Source organism: Balearica regulorum, chromosome 17 (genome assembly GCF_011004875.1).
Source record: "Balearica regulorum gibbericeps isolate bBalReg1 chromosome 17, bBalReg1.pri, whole genome shotgun sequence".
Classification (NCBI taxonomy): domain Eukaryota; kingdom Metazoa; phylum Chordata; class Aves; order Gruiformes; family Gruidae; genus Balearica; species Balearica regulorum.
Genome location: NC_046200.1, coordinates 4,471,217 through 4,488,956, shown reverse-complemented (window position 1 = coordinate 4,488,956; position 17,740 = coordinate 4,471,217). Strand labels below are relative to the sequence as shown.

The window sequence follows — 17,740 nt, the reverse complement described above, 5'->3', positions numbered from 1 at the left end:
AATCCTGCTGCTGGCAGGTGTTGCTGAGGGTGTGGGAGCTCCACCTTCCCCACCCAGACAGTCTGCTCTTCCCGTGGCCTCTGTTGTTGTGATGGGTTTTCTCCCTCTCCACCTGTATGACAGAGGGAATATATCAGCTGGCCCTGTATGTGTTTTTCTAGCTGCCTGGTGGCAGATTTAGTCCTACAAACCCTCTGGTTTCTCTCTTTAACAGGTCTCATTTTGCCCAGTCTCCCACTCTAGCTATCATTAGCTGTAAAGGGGTTGCTGAAACCTCTGACAAACCTTAGCATTGGCTATAAATAATTCACTTCAACACTTGTGGTTTTTGATATTACTTGCTCTCAAAGGCATTTTATTGTCTGTCTGTACCTGTGGGGGCTGGAGACTTTTTTTTTAAAAAAAAAAAAGCCTTAATTTTGGATACAATTTCCCTCTAAACCATCTCAGCCAGAAGAAATAAACAGCTGCAGCGAGGCTATCATTTATCTTGGTTCTGGTTCCAAGAGACAGCAAAAGCCAGTTTTCCAGCCCGGTTGTGTTGTTTGGCCCCATGAGGTAGGGAACAATATTTGTGGATGGGAGCAAAATTTAAAATGTGCTTTTGGGAAGTTGGTGGGAACCGGCTCAGAGTCACCGCTGGTGTTTTGAGCCCTTGGTGCAGGAGGCACATCTTCATGAGGTCACTCTGGGTTTGCTGGATGTTGCAGAAGAGCTTTCGTACCTTCTGCTGCTCAGCTGATGGAGAAGAGGGAAGGTTCGAAGAGCAGGGGAGGGTTGTGCTGCTCTGAGGTTGTGCTGCTCTGAAGAGCCAGGCAGTGTGCTCCTGAGGTGGGTTGATGGGTTGGGTCGGTCCTCTTTGACCTCCCGAGAGGGTTGTACTTTGTCCATTGATTTGGCTTCAGCAAAGTAAAGAAGATGACGGTAAGATCCATTTAGATCTTATTAGAGCTGCTCTTACAAACCCCAGGGGTAGCTCAGGATGTCCTGTTTGTTCCTCCTTCCCGGGAGAGAGATGCTCTCAGCTTCCCCTGGACCCAGCTACCAGTCAACCCCTTTTTTTCAGCCCATCTCATGCTCAGCTGGTTCTGGTGTAGGTATAACATAGCAGAAGACGTTTTCCCAGGTCCCAGTGACCCGCATGTGCTGGAGCGAGTCGCAGGTGCCCTGTGCTTGCTTGTAGGATTTGAGCTGCTCTTACCTGGCTGACAGCCCGTGTGAGTCTGCTGAGGAAATGGTGAATGAGTAATTCAGCTCTGCAGCTGGTAGGGTGCGATTAGTTTGTCAGATGAGTAATAAACCAAAGGTCTAATCTTGGGTTATCTTGGTTTTTCTGGACTCAGACCTGCCCAAAGCAGAGCTGTGCACAGATGGCTGGATGGCGGGGCAAACCCTGGGCACCCAGCCTCGGTGCGTCAGCAGATCTCATGCTGCTCCACCGCTTTTAAGTAGTTTAGTGTTTGTGGCGAAGGACTCCGGGTGAGGACTAACCTGCCCCACTTCATAATTAACGCTGGCACTTGGTTTATTTCATTTAATCATGCATAACTCACATGCAATTAAAAACAGTCTTTCCCTTCAGCAAAATAGGAATTTCTGGAATAAACCAGCCAGGTGGGAACTATTTAGAAAATGCAGCAAAACCCCAAACTCGGTGTAGCGGGAGGGTTTTTCAGGCAGGGCTATTTTTACACTGACAGCAACGTCATGGCTGTATAAAAGTCTGTTGTAAAGAGCTCGCTGCAGGTGTGGATGTAAAGCGTGCAAGGTGTGAAGGCTTCAAGCAAGAGCGTTTGTATTTGCAGCCAGGACAGGCTGAGCGGGTTGTGTTGGGCAAAACGATCTCGGGAGCGGCTGGAAATTCCAGTGGATAAAGTTAATAGCAGTTCCAATGGATGTGGAAATGGAAATAAAATAGCACCCTATAACATTGCAGCTGCTTTCCCCGGCGTGGCCCCTGCCTTGCTGTAAGTAACTGCCTTTGTAAAGCTGAGTGTTGCTCTTATCTTAAAAATATATGGGTGTTTTGTTGTTTTGTTTTTTTTTTCTGAGTGTAGCAGCCGTGTCGAGTTGTGTTGGATTCCTGACAACTGCAGTGGTGTCAGAGCTGTCCTGTGTCAATTAGCAGCTTCTTGGTAATACGGCCTTAAAAGAAAAAAAAAAAGTGAAAATAAATAAATCTGATTTTTAATTGCCTTGGTACAGCAGAACCTTGGGTGTTGGAATATTTTAACACCTGCCCAGCTCAACAGTTGCTTATTGTTACTGGGTTTTACAGCAGAGCCCAAAATGTCAGCGTGCAGCTGCGGGCGGCAGGGTTTGCACGAGGGGTTGGGACAAGCCAGCAGGAAACTTGAGAGGTGCCAGGAGATATTTCTAGTCTTGCTGAGAAAAGTTGAGGATCATTCAGTGTGAAAGTGTTTGCAGGTGAAGCGAGCTGTGCTTCAATGCCAAATGTAAGAGCTGTTCTTCTCTGAAAAGTTTGCTGTGCGTTCGCTCTCTCGTAGGCTGGAGATTGGAGTGGCAAAGGCAGTGCCAGAGCCTCCCCGCTCTCCCGTCCCCTTTTTTTTGCTGGGGAGGAAGAAGAGGATGAGCCAGCTTCTGATTCTGTGTGTCAGCAGCAAAGCTGCTGCCTGAATCCCAGCGCCGGCCACCTCTGCCAAACCCACAGCCCAGCAGAGTTTGGCCTGCACAAGCTTTGTGCCTGCTGTTGGTGTTTAAATAATAAATAAAAAAAGACACACACACACACACCCCCCCCCCCCATATCTTGCTTCCCAGGAGCAGGGTTGAGTTTGCCGCGGTGCTGCAGGGGAGGGCAGAGGGCTTTGCTCGGAGGTGGTGCCCCGAGAAGGTGGCTTTCACCGGGCTGCCTCCTCTCCAGAGCCTTTGCAGCCGCTGGGAAGAGTCCCGCTGGCCTCAGAGGGCTCTGGGTCCTTCCCTTTTTGTCATCCTCTCCCAGATATTTAATTAGCTAGGTAAAAATTAACGTCAGCAGTTGCGATTTGTGGGTGGGGGCCAAACGATGCCCAAGACCCCCTGTCTTTTATGCTTGCTCTTGACAAAACGCATCCCCTCTCTTCCTCCCCTTCGAGTAGCTTTAAAGCTGTTTAGTTTGTCAGTGTTCTGTAACTGGGGAGGATGTTTCACCACGCAGCTCAGGAGAACTTGAACAATCTTGTTTAAGGGAGAAAAAAAAAAAAGCCATGGTTTTTTCCAAGCTTTGAATCTTCTGTGCTTCATTTTATTTTTATTTTTTTTAAGACACACTTCTGCCTGAAGTGTTAAAAACACACCCTTGGAGCTGCTGCAGCAAAGCTGATCCTTGGGCATAGTAAAAGGTATTTTTGTAGGATCCCTTTACAATTCCCCCAGGAGAATCCTGCTAGGAAAAATAGAGCTACAAAAAAAGTTTTACATTTGTTTTAAAAAAAGCCAAACCAAGCCCAATTTCCAGGTATTACCAACTGCATCGTATTTAACAGGTGAAAGATATTTGAGCCCGACGTGACTCGTCGGTGCAGTTGCTATCACTGGATAATGTGCTTTTACAGCTTGCCAGGTCTGTGTCAGAGACGTGCAACTACATGTGGCCGGTTTCTTTCCTCCCCCATCCTGGAAAAATAAATCCCTACTGTCTAGCCACGGAGGAGTATGCATTTTTTCCCCAGCGTATAATCTTTGGTATTCCTATAGAAGATGCTAAAAATAAACAGTGGTGCAGGTACCTTTGACTAAATAACCCAAACGTGGCAGAAGGGAGCTCTGCCCAGTCTTGGGGGCCGCAAGGGGATTTATGGGCCAGACTGGAGGATTTTTTGGGCTTTGGCTTGTTCTGGCCAGCCCGACCCACGTGGCACGACAGAGAATGCTCAAACCTGCAGCCTCATTCGCTTCGCCCTGGTGTAGGGACGGCCACCCACCGCGTGTGGTGGGACAGGAGATGACAACGGGGCTTTCCAGGTGATGCGGCGGCGGTGCTGAGAAGGGGGGCAGCGGGGTGGGCTGTTGGGCTTGGAGGATGGTGGTGATGCTGCACCCCATGTTCTGCTCCCCCGGATGACACCTGGTTCTGCCTGCGTGCAGCGAATGCTCCGGGAGATGCACCATACCTGAGCTATGGAGTTGTGCCTCTTGTGTCCGCAAAGACCCAAGATGTTTGAGTTCAGGGCCACCTGGCCTCCCTCCGTGCGTTCTTCTGGGAAACAGGCAGAAGTTGAGCCCTCTGTCCTCCTCCAGTGGCTGCAGGCATAGAGCAGGGGAGGTCAGAAGTGGTTTGTTTTCTAATGGCTCCTTTCTCTTTCTCCCCAGATCTCAGGAGTTGCACCTGAGAACCGAGGCGCATTCCTATCTCTCTGACCTGGCCAAGCCGTCGGACTTGGAGTTCATTGAAACCAAGAGACCACGCCTGGATCTGCTGCAGGACCCGCTGATGCGGCACTCGCCTCTCCTGAACCAGAGCCAGCAGGGAGGGACAGAGGATCTCTCAAAGGTAAGGGGACAACAGCTCGGGATGCTAGCGGGGGGGGTGCAGTCTGCGTTTTGGGATCCCCTTGGCTTGTGCAGAGCTACCTTTGCGGCTCTGAGCTGCTACCGAGATCAGTGTAGATGGCGGTTCCTGATGCACCAAACAGTGTTTGGCGGTGTTGGGCGATATTCGCCGAAATGGGATGACCTCTTTGGAGAAACAGAAGCATATCAGCTTTCCCCATAACTGGTACAGTCATGGGCTTGCATTTACTGGGCTATAAGATTCACCAGAACAATTTGGAAGCTCCTGTAGGCTGAATTAGGGATGGTCACGTCTGGCTTTTCTGGATACTGTGCCCTGATTTGATTCTTACTTCACCTTTCTCATTTATTGCATTTCTTTATTTAATACTGGTGTTTGGAGGGTTTGAATCGGTCACTGGTGGTTCTTTAATATAATCTTGCGAGGAAAGCCTCCCTTGTCCTGGTCTCATTTAACACAGCAAATTGTTTACTTGCAATTGTCCCCCCTGCACATGTGACAAATGTTGCAAAGAGAAATCCCTTGCTTGTGTGCCTATTTGGTTGTCCTTTCACGCTCTGTTGGGGTAAATTGTATTTGATTTTACCTCGAGCTTGGACATATTCCTGGTTGGCAGGAAAGTCTTGCTGGGTAAACGGGCTGGGAGCAGCTGGCTTGCGCTGCCAACACGAGCTCCAGCGCTGTGAGCGCCGAGGGTTAATGCGGCTGCAGGCTGGGCTTCGGACATGTCTGAGCCCTCGGTGAAATGAAAAGGGAGTCGGTGTCCTTACCTGGGACCACAGGATGGTTTGCTGTATCGCTGGGGGAGCTGACTGAAATAACACATGGGCGGGATGTTCAGACATCTCTTATCTGTACAGCCTTACTCGAGCAAGGTCAGAGGGATCTCATGTGAGAAGGACATTTAATTTTGGGGTAGTTCAGATGCCAAGGGAGGCCTGGCTGGATCTCCTGGAGGAGAGGGCTGCAGGGACTGCTAGTTAGGAATGGTGAGCTGGTGCTGGAAGGGATGGAGCAGCTCTTTTTTAAGTTGGAACTCTCAGACCATGAGAAATGCACCAGACACATCAGCTTGCTCTCCTTTAGCTCTTGATAGTGTGTTGCCTTGGAAGAGATGCCTCCGAGGTGCTGTGGCAATGGTGTGACCAGCCAAGAGTCTGCTCTCCGTGCCACCAGGATGTGTTGTGGTGGCTCTGAACCATAGACTATACTTGAGGAATGCTGGGCTGGGTGGCTGATGGGGAAAATAAACTGCTGGCCATGAAACAAAAAATATCCCTATCCAAAGACGTGAGGAAACCAGGACAGCTTTTCTGTCTGCACATTATTTCCATCAGCAGTTCTGTTCTGCTTCTCACCGGAAAACCACGTATTGTCTCAGCTATTTGTTTCTAATAGGCAAAGCCACTCTTGAGGCATTAGTTGGTGAGTTCAGGGGCTGCATTTGCTTCTTGGTCTGTGACACATTTCCAAGAATTACATGCATTTTATGGGGCTTAAAACATTTGTTAATGAAAGAGAGAGAGAGAGAAAGCTGTGAGATACAATTCAGTGAGACAAGATTATGCTTTTAGTGGAGCCATTTGTAACTTCAGGGTCTGGAAGAAAGAAAAAAAAATGTGGTGTTCCTCACTGGTGAGAGCCTAAGTGGAGCTGGGATTAGTTGCTCAAAACTAGCAGGGGCTGTTTCCAGAGTGGGTTTGATGGAGCTCACTGCAAGACTGGGATGATCTCAGTGCTGTTCGAGTGGTTGGGAGCAGAAGGCAAGTCTGGGGTGTAGGATCACCACTCTGAAGGTATAGCTGCTTTTGCAGCTGGGAAATTGGATTAATAGTGGTCTTTTGGCTTTTATCTTGAGCAGTCATCCTCAGACTAGTCTATAAACTGCTTGTGGACATTAAGGTTGTGGTAAAGATCCTGCAGCTGATCTGTGCATTGCCCTGAGCGTCAGCATGTTGGAGAAACTGTTCTGGGTGTGCTGGTCCAGAGGAACCATCAAGAGCTGAGACTGCTCTTTGGCCACAAGCTCTGGACACTTGCGTATCTGTGCTATGTACATACGTAAAACTACTTCTTGCATCCGCGCTAAGCCAGCTAGTTGAATTCGGCACTGGGCTCTGGTGGTGTAAATCGCCATCTAGAACAGCTGACAAAGACCTTCCAGAGGTTGTGACTGCCATCAGCTCCTCTGCCTGGCTGATGTGACCTCCTAAAAAACCACATCACGATAGCCGCCAGGACAGGCTGCAATCCCCACTCTCCTCCATCACTGCGGACATTGGCCTGTGCTTCGCTTCTAGCAGCACCGTGTTTTTCCTGCTTGCTCAGCATGTCCTCTGTTCTCAGGGGTTATTCTGCAAGCTTCCTCCCTTCCCTGCAAGCGCTTTGCAAGGTGGGTGCAGAGCCAGAGGTCTCTGCTCACCCGCGAGCTGTGCGTGGACCATAGCGGTGGCACGCGCGTGGTGGCAGGACGTGCGTCCCGGAGCGGTGGCACACGTGTGGCAGCAGGACGTGCGTCCCAGTGACCGGAGCTGCAGAGAGAAATTCGCTGTTCCATCTGTGCTGCTGACTCAGTGCCTGATGAAGTTGTTCGATACTTTATCTAGGGCAGCTTTGCAAGCCGAGTGAGCTCTTTGGGCGAGATGCACCATGTGAGCCCAGTATTACTAAACACGCTGGCGATAGTTTAGACAGAGTATCCTAGGAGTTGTTTGCTTACCCCTTACCCCATTCCACATTGTTGCAGTCACTGTGTGGGGAGGAGCTCAATTTACTCATCCAAGTCACAGCGCTGGGACTGCGTTTTGTGGTGATTTTGCAGATTGAGCTAATTTTTGCACAGTAAAAGAGTTTCACGAACCCTCAATGAAAAGGGTAGGGATTTGCTGATACACTCGGGGTGCCAGCCTGACTGTCCCAAGGGATGTAACTGTAGTGCAGCAGCAATGGATGCTGCTTTCAGACAGTGGGTACCTGTTGGTCTCTACTTTCAGAGCAGCGGTGGAGCTGAGATGCAGAATCAGGTCTGTGGTGGTGTGAGCGTAGCACGTCCCTGAAAACCACCGGTTCCATCGGCTTTCCCGACCTTCAAGACCGGGGAGAGACGTTAACACCGTTCCCGCACATTTGCGAGGCCTTTGTTTTGGGCCATAATCTGTGCTGCGAACACAGATGAAGTAATTGATGTGCCAAGTCCTGGTAACAGGCTCCAGAGTTTTTCCCATTACCACCACCAGAAGAGAAGTGGATCTCTTAGGTCTTTTATTCCCCATCTCCCTCTCCCAAACCTGGGGTAAGCTGGGCCCCTTTACCCTGTTCAGGATCACTGCAGCCTCGCTCCAAGTGAGGCTTGGTTTGTAAGGGGAGGCAACGTCTTCTATTAGATCAGCGTGTTACAGCTGGAGAAAACAGACATGCTTTTGGGCAGCGTGCCTTTCAAAAGCAGCAGCTTTACAGCTAACTCTCAGTTGGTCTAGTAAAAGATAATACCTTTCCTTGCGAACCTCGCATTGCTCGTATCCTCGAATGCTGGTGTTTCTTCTCAAGCCAGGGAAGAGAAGGTTGTTTTCTTGCCTGCTTTGACCCCCCCCGTGAGCATCATTTTCCCTGCAAGAGGGGTTGCTGTGGTGCTCCTGCAGTGCATGTAGTCCTGTGCTCCTGCTGCTGGATGTGGCCAGGAGGGCTCCAGCGAGCTCGGTCTGCTGGGGGAGAAAGGAAATCTCCCCGTGCCCTCTGTGCCAGCGTGGGCTGGCGCTGCCTCTGAGGAGGTGCTCCCTTGAGCTGGCTGAGAATAACCAGGCAAAACTAAAGCAGGACTGTTTTTTCAATCACTGCAAGGATGTGAGATTTGCTGGAAGAGCTGCCGTGATGCAGATTTGCCGGGTGTGCTCTTGGCAGAGATGCAGGAGCTGGTTCCCAGGACCCTCGGTGGCTTCTGCTTTCTTTCTGATAGAGAAAGTCATGGACCTTCATCACGTAACAGCAGATAGGAGTAAACCAGACGGCTCCAGAGCAGGCCAGTAAAGCATCTGCACCATCCCCTGTCTCTGCGCATACGTGCACAGCTGGTGCTGTGTGTGATCCTGCCCCGTAGGGACGGTGAGCGTGGTCTGTCTGGTCGAGCAGCGCCTGCTCTCCCCTCTCCAGAGCTGGAGGTTAGTCCTGCCTCTCCCATCTCTTCTTATTCCCGTTATGCTTCCACTTGTTCTTCTTCCCATTTCTGAGATTGCTTTTCCACCACGTACGTGGTTTGCTGCTCCTTCCTATAGGATGTGAGTCAGTCGTGATCTGCATTTAGTCCCCTTGCAAGGGCTGGCTGGCTGCACTTACGCGTAGCCTATTGCTCCAGCAGGAATATGCTTACGGGGAGCCATGTAATCCCACGGGTACGGGGCTGGGTGGAGGCTTAGGAAACCTGAACCTTGCTGCCATCTGCCCTGGCAGGCTGCTGGTCACCGGGTAAGTCTCTTCCCCTTTCTGTATCTCAGATTTCCCCATCTGTACAAGGGACAATGCCACTTCCCTCTTTTGTAAAATAATTAACAACTATTGATGGAAAAAGGCTATTAAGAAGCCATGTGTTTGTTAGGACTTGGACTGTGCTTTACATTGTTGAAGGGGTTTAATTTCTTCCCTTTCTGCATGAGTGTTTTTGTTGTGTTAGAGACTAAAACCTGGAATAAGTAAAGGGAAGGGAGGACTCTTGGAAAAGACAGCACCAAGGCCAGGAAATACGTATAGCAAAGCAGAAATTAGGGGAAAGGGTATTTTGCTTTGATGCATGTTAATGTAGCTTTAAAAGCAATTAATTGAAAATGGAGGAATTAACACGTTTAAAATGCCTTTTTAATGATGCATTGAAGCCAGCAGCATACACGCCAAATTTCACACTGGCTGCCCGTTCCAGAGCCCAATTGACAATAAACTCCTGGAAAACAGGCTGTGGGATGGAAAGGCTCTTGGCTAGCCTGCTAACTCCTGCCCCGGCCGCAGGCTGGCAGAGCACCGAGGACAACCGAAAGGCCTTTCGGGAGCCCTGCTTCCTCCTCGCCGCGCTGGCCGGTGTTTTGGCAGTGCTGTCCCCCTGCTCCATCCCTTGCCGAATGTGCGGGGGGAGAGGAGCGGAATCTGGGAACTCCGGCAGCGGGGTTTGCCCCGGCACGGGGAGGGATGCTCGGAGGGGCAGTGCCGCAGCTCCCGGTGTGGATATCTGGGCTGGCTGGCTGGTAAATCACCAGCGGTGTCTCTGCTCCGTGGCTTTGTTATGGGAACGTTGATCTGTTGCTGGGATTAACCTCTCAGAGTTTCCAGTGGGTTGGTCTCACAGTTATTAATGAAACTGGCTGGAACTTGTGTTGACCTTGGCAAAGCCTCCAGTTGGCTTGGAGGTAACTGGCAAAAGCATGATCTCTAATTGAGTAATCCAGTGCTGGGGAGAGGGAGCGGAGGGGGTGGAAACGCAGCAGTGCTTTGAACTGGGAGAGCTGCGTCTCTCCGACGGGATGCGTAGGAGTGGAGCACTCAGAAAGGCGCTGAGCACAGCGGCCGCTGAGGGAATTAGCAAGCAAAAGCAAGGCGGCATCTCGGTTCCTGCACCCCGGGCTCCCTCTTGTAGAAACCAGCCCTGAATTCCAGCGCCTCCCCGTGATTTATTGCCGCAGAACAATAGCACAGAGGGGCTGGAGGACGAAACGAAGCTGCGAGCGTCGGCCGTCCCTGGGCGCGTGTCCTCCTGTAGCCTCTCAGTCTGCGGCGTGGATCGCGCTGGGCGCTCCCTTCCCTGCCGGAGGTTGTTTTTCACTTGGGAAAAAGAGCTCTGCACTCACTACTAGGGCTTTTGATGAACGTCTGTGAGCAGGGACCCAGCGACAGCGCAGGGCTGTCCTCCTTGGCCGTGCACCTCTGCTGCAGGAGAGGGAGTGACTTCCTTGGCCAGCTGTGGCTGTGCCCACATCCGGTGGGGAGGGGGTGGCTGCAGGGGACCCCCGTGGGATTCCTGGGCAGATGGGAACCTGCGGAGCAGGCAGGAGCACCGATGGAGAGGGGACAAGCCGATGCTGCCAGCACCCTGCTCGTTCCGGGTTAACCAAAAGCCAAGTGAGATGCAGAGCTCGGTGCCAGTCCATGGCTTGACCAGCCCTGTGAGAGGAGATATGCCTCAAATGACTTGCCCTAAGAAGAAGAATAATTGTCACCCTGTGAAAGGTGGAATGCCACAAAAATCCTGCCATGAGAAGAATAATTCTTGCCCTAAGGACTGCAGGGTGCTCAACGCAAAGCCCGCACACGCTGTGTGGCCTCCCAGCTGCTTCTTGGAGGAGCAAACTTCTATGGAAGTGGCTCTAACCTCAGGTCTGAGCAGTAAAATGCAACAACTTTAGTGGGTACAAACGTACCTACGTCTTTCCTGCTTTTGTCGTCTTTCCCCTGCAGCGAACAGCGTTTCTTACTAACTCTCCTTGCAACCGCCTTGGCCGGGAGGCAGGCTGGCCTTTCCCCGAGGTTGGTGGTGCGGTTGGGCGCCCATCAGGAGCGAGCGGCGTGGGGTTGTTGAGTTCAGCAGCTGTAGGAGGATCCTCCTGCGACGTGTTCGCCATCCACCCATCTGCCGTGCGGTTGCTCACGCTGTCGAGTTGTGCCTGATAAAAATCTGATTGCAAAAAACGATTCGGTGGGGTGGGGGAGGGACTTTACGTTAGGGCAGCAATGATTCAAAGCTATTTCTGGGAAGATGAGGGAGATGTTGGCATTCTCTGTCATTCCAAACATATTTAAAAGCTGAAATATTTGCATTGTTCACATTGTCACAGCGCAAACACTTCTGGCTGGATTTCTCCCTCCCCCTGCTCCGAAGATCATTTCCAAATCACAGGAGGATGAGCATGAGTGCGTCGACCCCCCTGCTCACCTGCGCGTGAACGTACACCTTCGGGAGCGTGCGTCTGCCTTGTGCAAGCGGTCTGGCTCTTGTGGCGTGCCCGGGAGTTTATTGCATCGCCCGCTGCGCGGCGGCCGTGCCAGAATGGCTGCGAGGGCTTGTCAGCAGCCCGTGCCGTGCACCAGCTTGGGACGGGAAGCCAAGGGAACAAACAGCCTGAGGAGTGTTGTATCTGGAATGGGATGCTCTATCCCAATCACGGACTCATACTGGTTTAATTTGAAAACCAGATGCTGTTAGGCATTGGGTAGTCCTTGTGAGACGTTCGGCTCCTCCAGCCAGCCCTGGGGCAGGGGGGTAAAGGGAAGGAGTGCTGGGATTGACAAGACAACTGATTTTTATTCCATCTTTCAGCTGAAATTCCTACGGCTGAAGAACTGAACTATGGCCCGAGAGACTCAGGCACGGCAGGGAAAGCCCTCATGGGCTGTGGAAACACTCTGGAGGCAGGATGTAAAACCTGAGCTTGACCCTTCCCCGAGCCACCTGCAGCTCGGCTCTCCCCTGCCCCGGCTGCTCCAGCCCACGGTGGTCCCCGAGCCACGGAGAGCGGGGCCGAGGCTCAGCGCCGCTGGAAAACTGACGGGTGAACTGATGGTTCCTTAAGCGCAGGTTGTTGTTTTGCACTTCTTCGGCTCGTTTGTGGTGATCGACATCCAAAACAACCTTTTAAATTGCCTTTCAAGCTATAGCGGTGGAGAAGGGTGGCGTGATAAGGCTGGCTGCTTCTCAGGAGCCTGCTTCATCATTTACATAATTGGACTTTTCTGTTCCGTTCAGTCAATATTACAAGGCTCGCGCAGTGCGACATCTCACCTGATCTGCTTGAGGGAAAGAAAGTCCCTTGACTTTGTGCGCCTCGCCCCTGTAATTGGAAGAAATATTGCCAGCTTTTTCTGCTTGCAACAGAGCAGCGTTGCGAGCTGGTTGTGCTGCGTGGATTCATGGAGATTTTTCTTCTCCATCTTTGAAGTGTTGGTACGTGTCGTGTGTATCTTTAATAGCAAGGATTCTTATGTGCCCCGTTTTGTCCTGGAAATAGAGGAGAGCAAAGCTAGTTTGCTACGTACCTTTGTCGGTCCTCAGGTGGGACTTAGGAAATGGGGCTGGTGTGGCAGGAACTGGCACCACTGTGCATCGCTTCAAAGCACGGGGACGGTGCAGGGTGAGGAGGGCTGTCCACCTGCGGTCAGTCCGGTTTTGCACATTTGTGGTGAAAAAGAAACTCTCACCTGGAATAAATTTTCAGGGAGGAGTTCAGTCCTGGTACCAAGAGTGATATCCTGGCATTTTTTTCTTCTCCCCCTGTGGTTTCAGCCTGATCTAGGTTTCTTCTCTTCCCCCCCTCATCTGGGAGGGGGTGTGGGTGCTGCTGGGTGCAGAGCATTGCTCCAGCTCCCGCCGGATCCAGGTGTGCTCCGGGATGGGATTTGTGATTCTTCCCTCTTCCATGCGATCTGGGCGGTTAGCGCAGGTGACAAAGCAGCGGGAGGTTGTTACCAATTCACAAGCACCTACGTCTTCTCGCAGGTGAACTCTGCCTCCCTCCTTGTTTGGCATCCCTGCACGCCTCTCCTCACCAAGGGCCTTTCTGGGGAGGGCGAGGAGTTTGGTGGGAGCAGCTTCTGGGTTGTCTTCTCCGCGAACGTACGGCACTGAGCACATTTTTGGTGCTGTACTTTTCCATCGTTCTGAAATGCAGCCCATCCACAGTTCTGACTCACGCAACGAAAGCCAGCGAGTTGTGACACTGATCAGATTAATTTTGCGTGCTGTGTTTTGAGGAGGAGGGTATTTCATGCTAAAGCCTTCCTTCCCGGCGCTGGGTGGAAATGGAAAGCCGTGGAGGAGATGCAACAGCAATCGATGGTGTTTGCCTGCTGCTGCTGGAGGGGACGGAGTGGGGGAGTGATTTCAGAGATGGATTTGGCAGGGACGAGTTGCTGCTCTTTGTGCCTGTGGTGATGGAGCTGTAATAACATATTGAACATGGCAACAGCCCTTGCTAAAGCTCCGTGACTTCACGTCCGTGCTTCGTGGAGCCTCATCTCTTAACAACAGCCTTAGCATCGATAAGAGAGGAGCTGTCGAGTGCCAAAGGGCCTAGTTATGATCGCTAGCTGAAAACCTTTCTTTTTTGGACCCAAACCTGCTTTTTAAACATCTCTTTGGCTGTGTTTTAGGCAGAGAACGTTCAGAGGGTTTTCTGGCTTGCTCCACCACAAAATGCTCTGCAGCTTCACGCTGCGTGGGGGGGCTGCGGGGCGATGGACACTGGTGTGCGTCAGGAATGCTGGCTGCGCGCTCGGCGAGCAGAGAGGGGTTGTTTTAGGACAAGCTGACAAGCCCTTGGCTTGTTCTGCTGCTCTCGAAAAATGTAATTCTAATTCTTGGCACCTTTTTCCAGGAGGATAAGGAGCGAGAGCGCGGTGGAGTCTGCTCCCTCTGCCCTTGGAAATGGGCTTATACCCAGCGGCAGAGCTGGCTGGGGGCGGGAGCGATGTGCTCTGTCCTACCCCCGGTTTGGTGAATCGAAAGCAGAAATTAGTGGGGGAGAAGCGGTGCGGGATGAAATGACCTGAACCACCTCCTCGCAGGCCTGACCTAGATCTGGTTACTCTTTGGTCATCTTAGCGCTCCGACCAAGCGTCTTCCGCATGTGCTGGTGTTCAGCCCAGCTTCTGCTCGCCTTCATCCCGGCCAAGGACTGGCCGCCCCTTTAGTCCTGCTCCCGGTACCTTTTCCTACGGGATGCAGGGGAAGAGCGGAGCACTGTCCTCTGGCAGTGCCGGGCAGCAGAGGAGGAGAAGGGCAGCAGATATGGGGTTGCCCAGCGCGTGGTGCTTCCACCGCGTCCCGAGGGGTTCCCCCCGCAGCACCCTGCTCCAGCACACTCCGGCAGCGGATTTCTCTGCTGCCTTGGCACTTTATCACCTCCTCTGCCTGCACAGTAACACTTCCTAGGCTTGCCTTTGACGGACCTGCTCTGATCGCTGCCCTGACAAGGGACGTGGCTGATTTCTCTCCTCCCTGCGGCGTTCCCCAGGAACAGCAGTGATCGTTTCTGCCTTCTGATCTCCACGTTGGATGCCATCGTTCCCGTGGCTGCTTAAGAAAGAACCATTGCCTACTGCAAATCGAGCTGTCCCATGTGGTTACGTGACCAAACCAAGCGCAGGCTTTTATTTCAGGCTGTTTTTCAGGTCTGCGTTATTTTATCTCATGCCAGCCATCACAGGTATGATGTAGAGCAGATTGCCCCCAGCAGCTAATGTTTCTGCCTCGGCAGCAGGCAGTGGCAGATGTAAACACGGGGATATTACAGTCTTTCAAACACTAAAAGCTACTAAAGAATAGGTGGGTATATGTATATAAATATATACTGTGCCTTATTTTCATGGCTTTCAGTATATTTGGAGAGGGATTTGTAAATTCATGCATTCATGAATGTTTCATGTGTATTTACTTTTTCACAGGTTTTTAAGTAATTGAAAAGCCTACATTTTATATATATATACACACACACATATATATGCGCTGCCTCATATACTTGTAAGCTGTTTTTTTCAAAGGCTGCTTCTAGCTGTGCAGTTCAGTGAGCCTGCCTTCAGCAGCCGCACGGAGAAAGGCTTACAGTCTCGAGCAAAGCTAAATATTGATTTGAGTCAATCTGGGTGCACTTGGAGACATCACTAGTGTTCATGAATACAGCATAATCGCTGATCGGAGTGGGGAAATTTCATCATAAAGGCCCCAAAAGGGAGGTTTATTATTGCTTTCTTCCAAATGCCTGAATTTTATTAGCTTCAGTCATTCTTGGCAGGGCAGTGGAATGGGATTTTATAGTTAGCAAAGGAAAAGTAAACACAGTAATCATTTCACAGCCCCGTGCCTGCCAAACCAAGATGGAAATTCCAGCCTTGGTGGGAAGCTGCTGCTTTGCTAACAGATAATAACAAATTCACTGTGGGCTGGTTCTTGCTATGGGGGCTGAGATGTTGAGTTTTCTCCCCTGTAACATCCTGGCCCAGACAGGCAGGGACGCTTCGCGCTTTTCTGCGGGAGCAGCCTGGGGAGAGGTTTGCAGTTTGAGTGACTCTCACAACCATTTACAATTAGAAATGGTGCTTCTGCCCTGAGCCTTCGGGAGCTGCTTCATCCCGCTCTCTTGTCGGTATTTTGTCTTTCCTTGGTCAGTCTTGCTCTGATCAGAGCTGAGTGATGCTCGAGGAGTGTCACGCTTGAGGCACCGTGATGATTTCTGCACCCTGAGACTGTCTCTACCGGCTGAATGGGGGGGAAAAGTATTATGGCAAAAAAATTCTCCAAATAAATCCAAAACTCTTGGGAAAGGTTTGATTTGCGTGTTTTTCTAGGCTTGTTGAGGCGGAGACCTGGGCTGATGGCTCACGTCTGGACCCGCACCCGCCTGTGTTTCCTGCTGCTGGGGACATTATTTCCTCCCACCTTCCTGCCTCGCCGGCCGTGGGGATGGCGATGGGGATGGCCGGCACTGCTGCCACCCCCAGGGCTCAGGATGCGGCCCCCTGACGGGAGCAGCGAAGGAAATGGCTACTCAAACAAGCGGCGAATGTTGAGGCACCCACTTCCACGTGTCTGCACAATTATTAGAACAATAAACCATTGAACGCAGCCGGCAGCTGGCTCTGATTGATGGTGCAGCTGATGGTTGCTTTGCACCACCCGTGCTCCCCTGTCAGCACGTATCCTGTGTGCAGCAGCGTGCCTTGCTCGGCGCTACACCCGCCTCTGGCGCTGCATGGAGGTGCCTGCAACCAGCCGGGGCTTTGCCCCGTATCCCCCATGCGTCCCGGGGGGTTGTCGTAGCACCGCGCTGCTTGTGAGGTGCTTGGGGTCATGGCTGGTGCATTTTTTTTTTGTACGTGCAGGGGGGCTGCTGGGCTGCTGGCATGTGTCTCGGGCAGTGGAGGGGCAGGCGGAGGTGGTGTCCCCGCCGTGTCCCATGCATGTGTTGGGGATGGTGCTTTGCAGGGTGCGGGGCTGGCACCCGCTTAAAGGGGAGATGCCAGAGGGCTTCAGTGGTGTGTCGGGGACAGATGAGGCCACTAAAAGCTTCGTGAAAAGCCAAGACAAGCTGTATGAAGACTTTTTCCCCCTCCCAAGCCTGTTCTTTATGTTGGTTAAAATGTTTTCAAAAGCATCCAAGCAGCCGCGAGCCTTGTTTCACGTTTAAACAAATTTTCCAGTGCAGCCACCTTGATATGGAAATCGGATGGGCTTGGATTCCTGATGGAAAAAGTTGCTTTTTTTTTTTTTTTTTGGTGGTCTCAGCCAGCAAAGTTCGTGGGTCAGATTCACCAGTGACCCCTGTGTGCTTCCAGGCCGCTCAGTTCCGATCTCGTGTGCGTGTTTGAGTCTCACAAGACGTGTGCGTGTGTACTGAGATGTTCTGATAGAAGTAAAGAGACTTTACTCATAAAAATTGAACTTTTGGGATCTTACTAGATTTTGGGGGCAGGGGAAGTCTTTGGAGTATTGCCATTAAATCCAGTTTTCTTGCAGCCTTAGAATTGCTGTTTTTTACAGATGAGAGGTATTTGATGTCTCACTTTATATACCTGAGAGCGCAGCTGGAATGAACCTATGCATTGAGTGACCCTAAAGACATTAGAGCAATGAAGCGGTGGCATGCAGCTGGCGAGGGGAGCTCGGTGGATTGCTGTAGGAGCAGTAAGGTCTGTTTTTCGAGCTGGCGCAGTTGGAAAAGGAGCTGTTGGGAGCGAGCAGGAGTTGGGTGCTGGGACACGTCAGCCCGTACCCAATGTGCTGGGAGTTGTTGGTGATCCTGGCTTGGTGCGATGGCTCTTAACGTGAAAGAGGAGGTTTGGGTTGGTCTCACAACGCACCTCCGTCGCTGCTCAAACCATCTTAGGTCTTGCTTGCGTTTCCTTTCTCAGTTGAGTCAGTTGAGCTCCTTCTCAGTAGGCGGCTCAACCTCCAGGATTTGGGGAGAAATAATTTGGGTGATGGCTGTGCAGGGAGAACAGAGGGAGGGAGCATAAGCAGGTATATCTTACTTGTGGCGGTGGTTAAATAGAGCTGTCTTCATTCATTCCCTTCCATCCCCTCTAAATCTGATGCCCCTTCAAGCCGACTTCCCGATATTAATGCCGTGTGCCAGTCCTGATTAACTCCCTGACAAATCCCCTCCCGACAGGGCCGCCCGGCTGCCGCCCTGGATGGACCCCGTTTGGATTTGCATGGCTGAGGAGTCCCCGCTCCCTCCTCTGCCTCCTTCCTCCTCCCTG

The 17,740-nt window shown here is 51.6% G+C and overlaps 1 protein-coding gene across 1 annotated transcript in view; it reads left to right on the top strand.

Moving 5' to 3' along the window:
- The window catches only part of NCOR2 (nuclear receptor corepressor 2), a 253,337-nt gene that overhangs the window by 95,290 nt on the left and 140,307 nt on the right, over positions 1–17,740 (top strand). Inside the window, exon 4 of the mRNA XM_075769454.1 lies at positions 4,312–4,492. Within this exon, the coding sequence (XP_075625569.1) occupies positions 4,312–4,492 (181 nt within the window). The remainder of the gene's footprint in view (positions 1–4,311; positions 4,493–17,740) is intronic.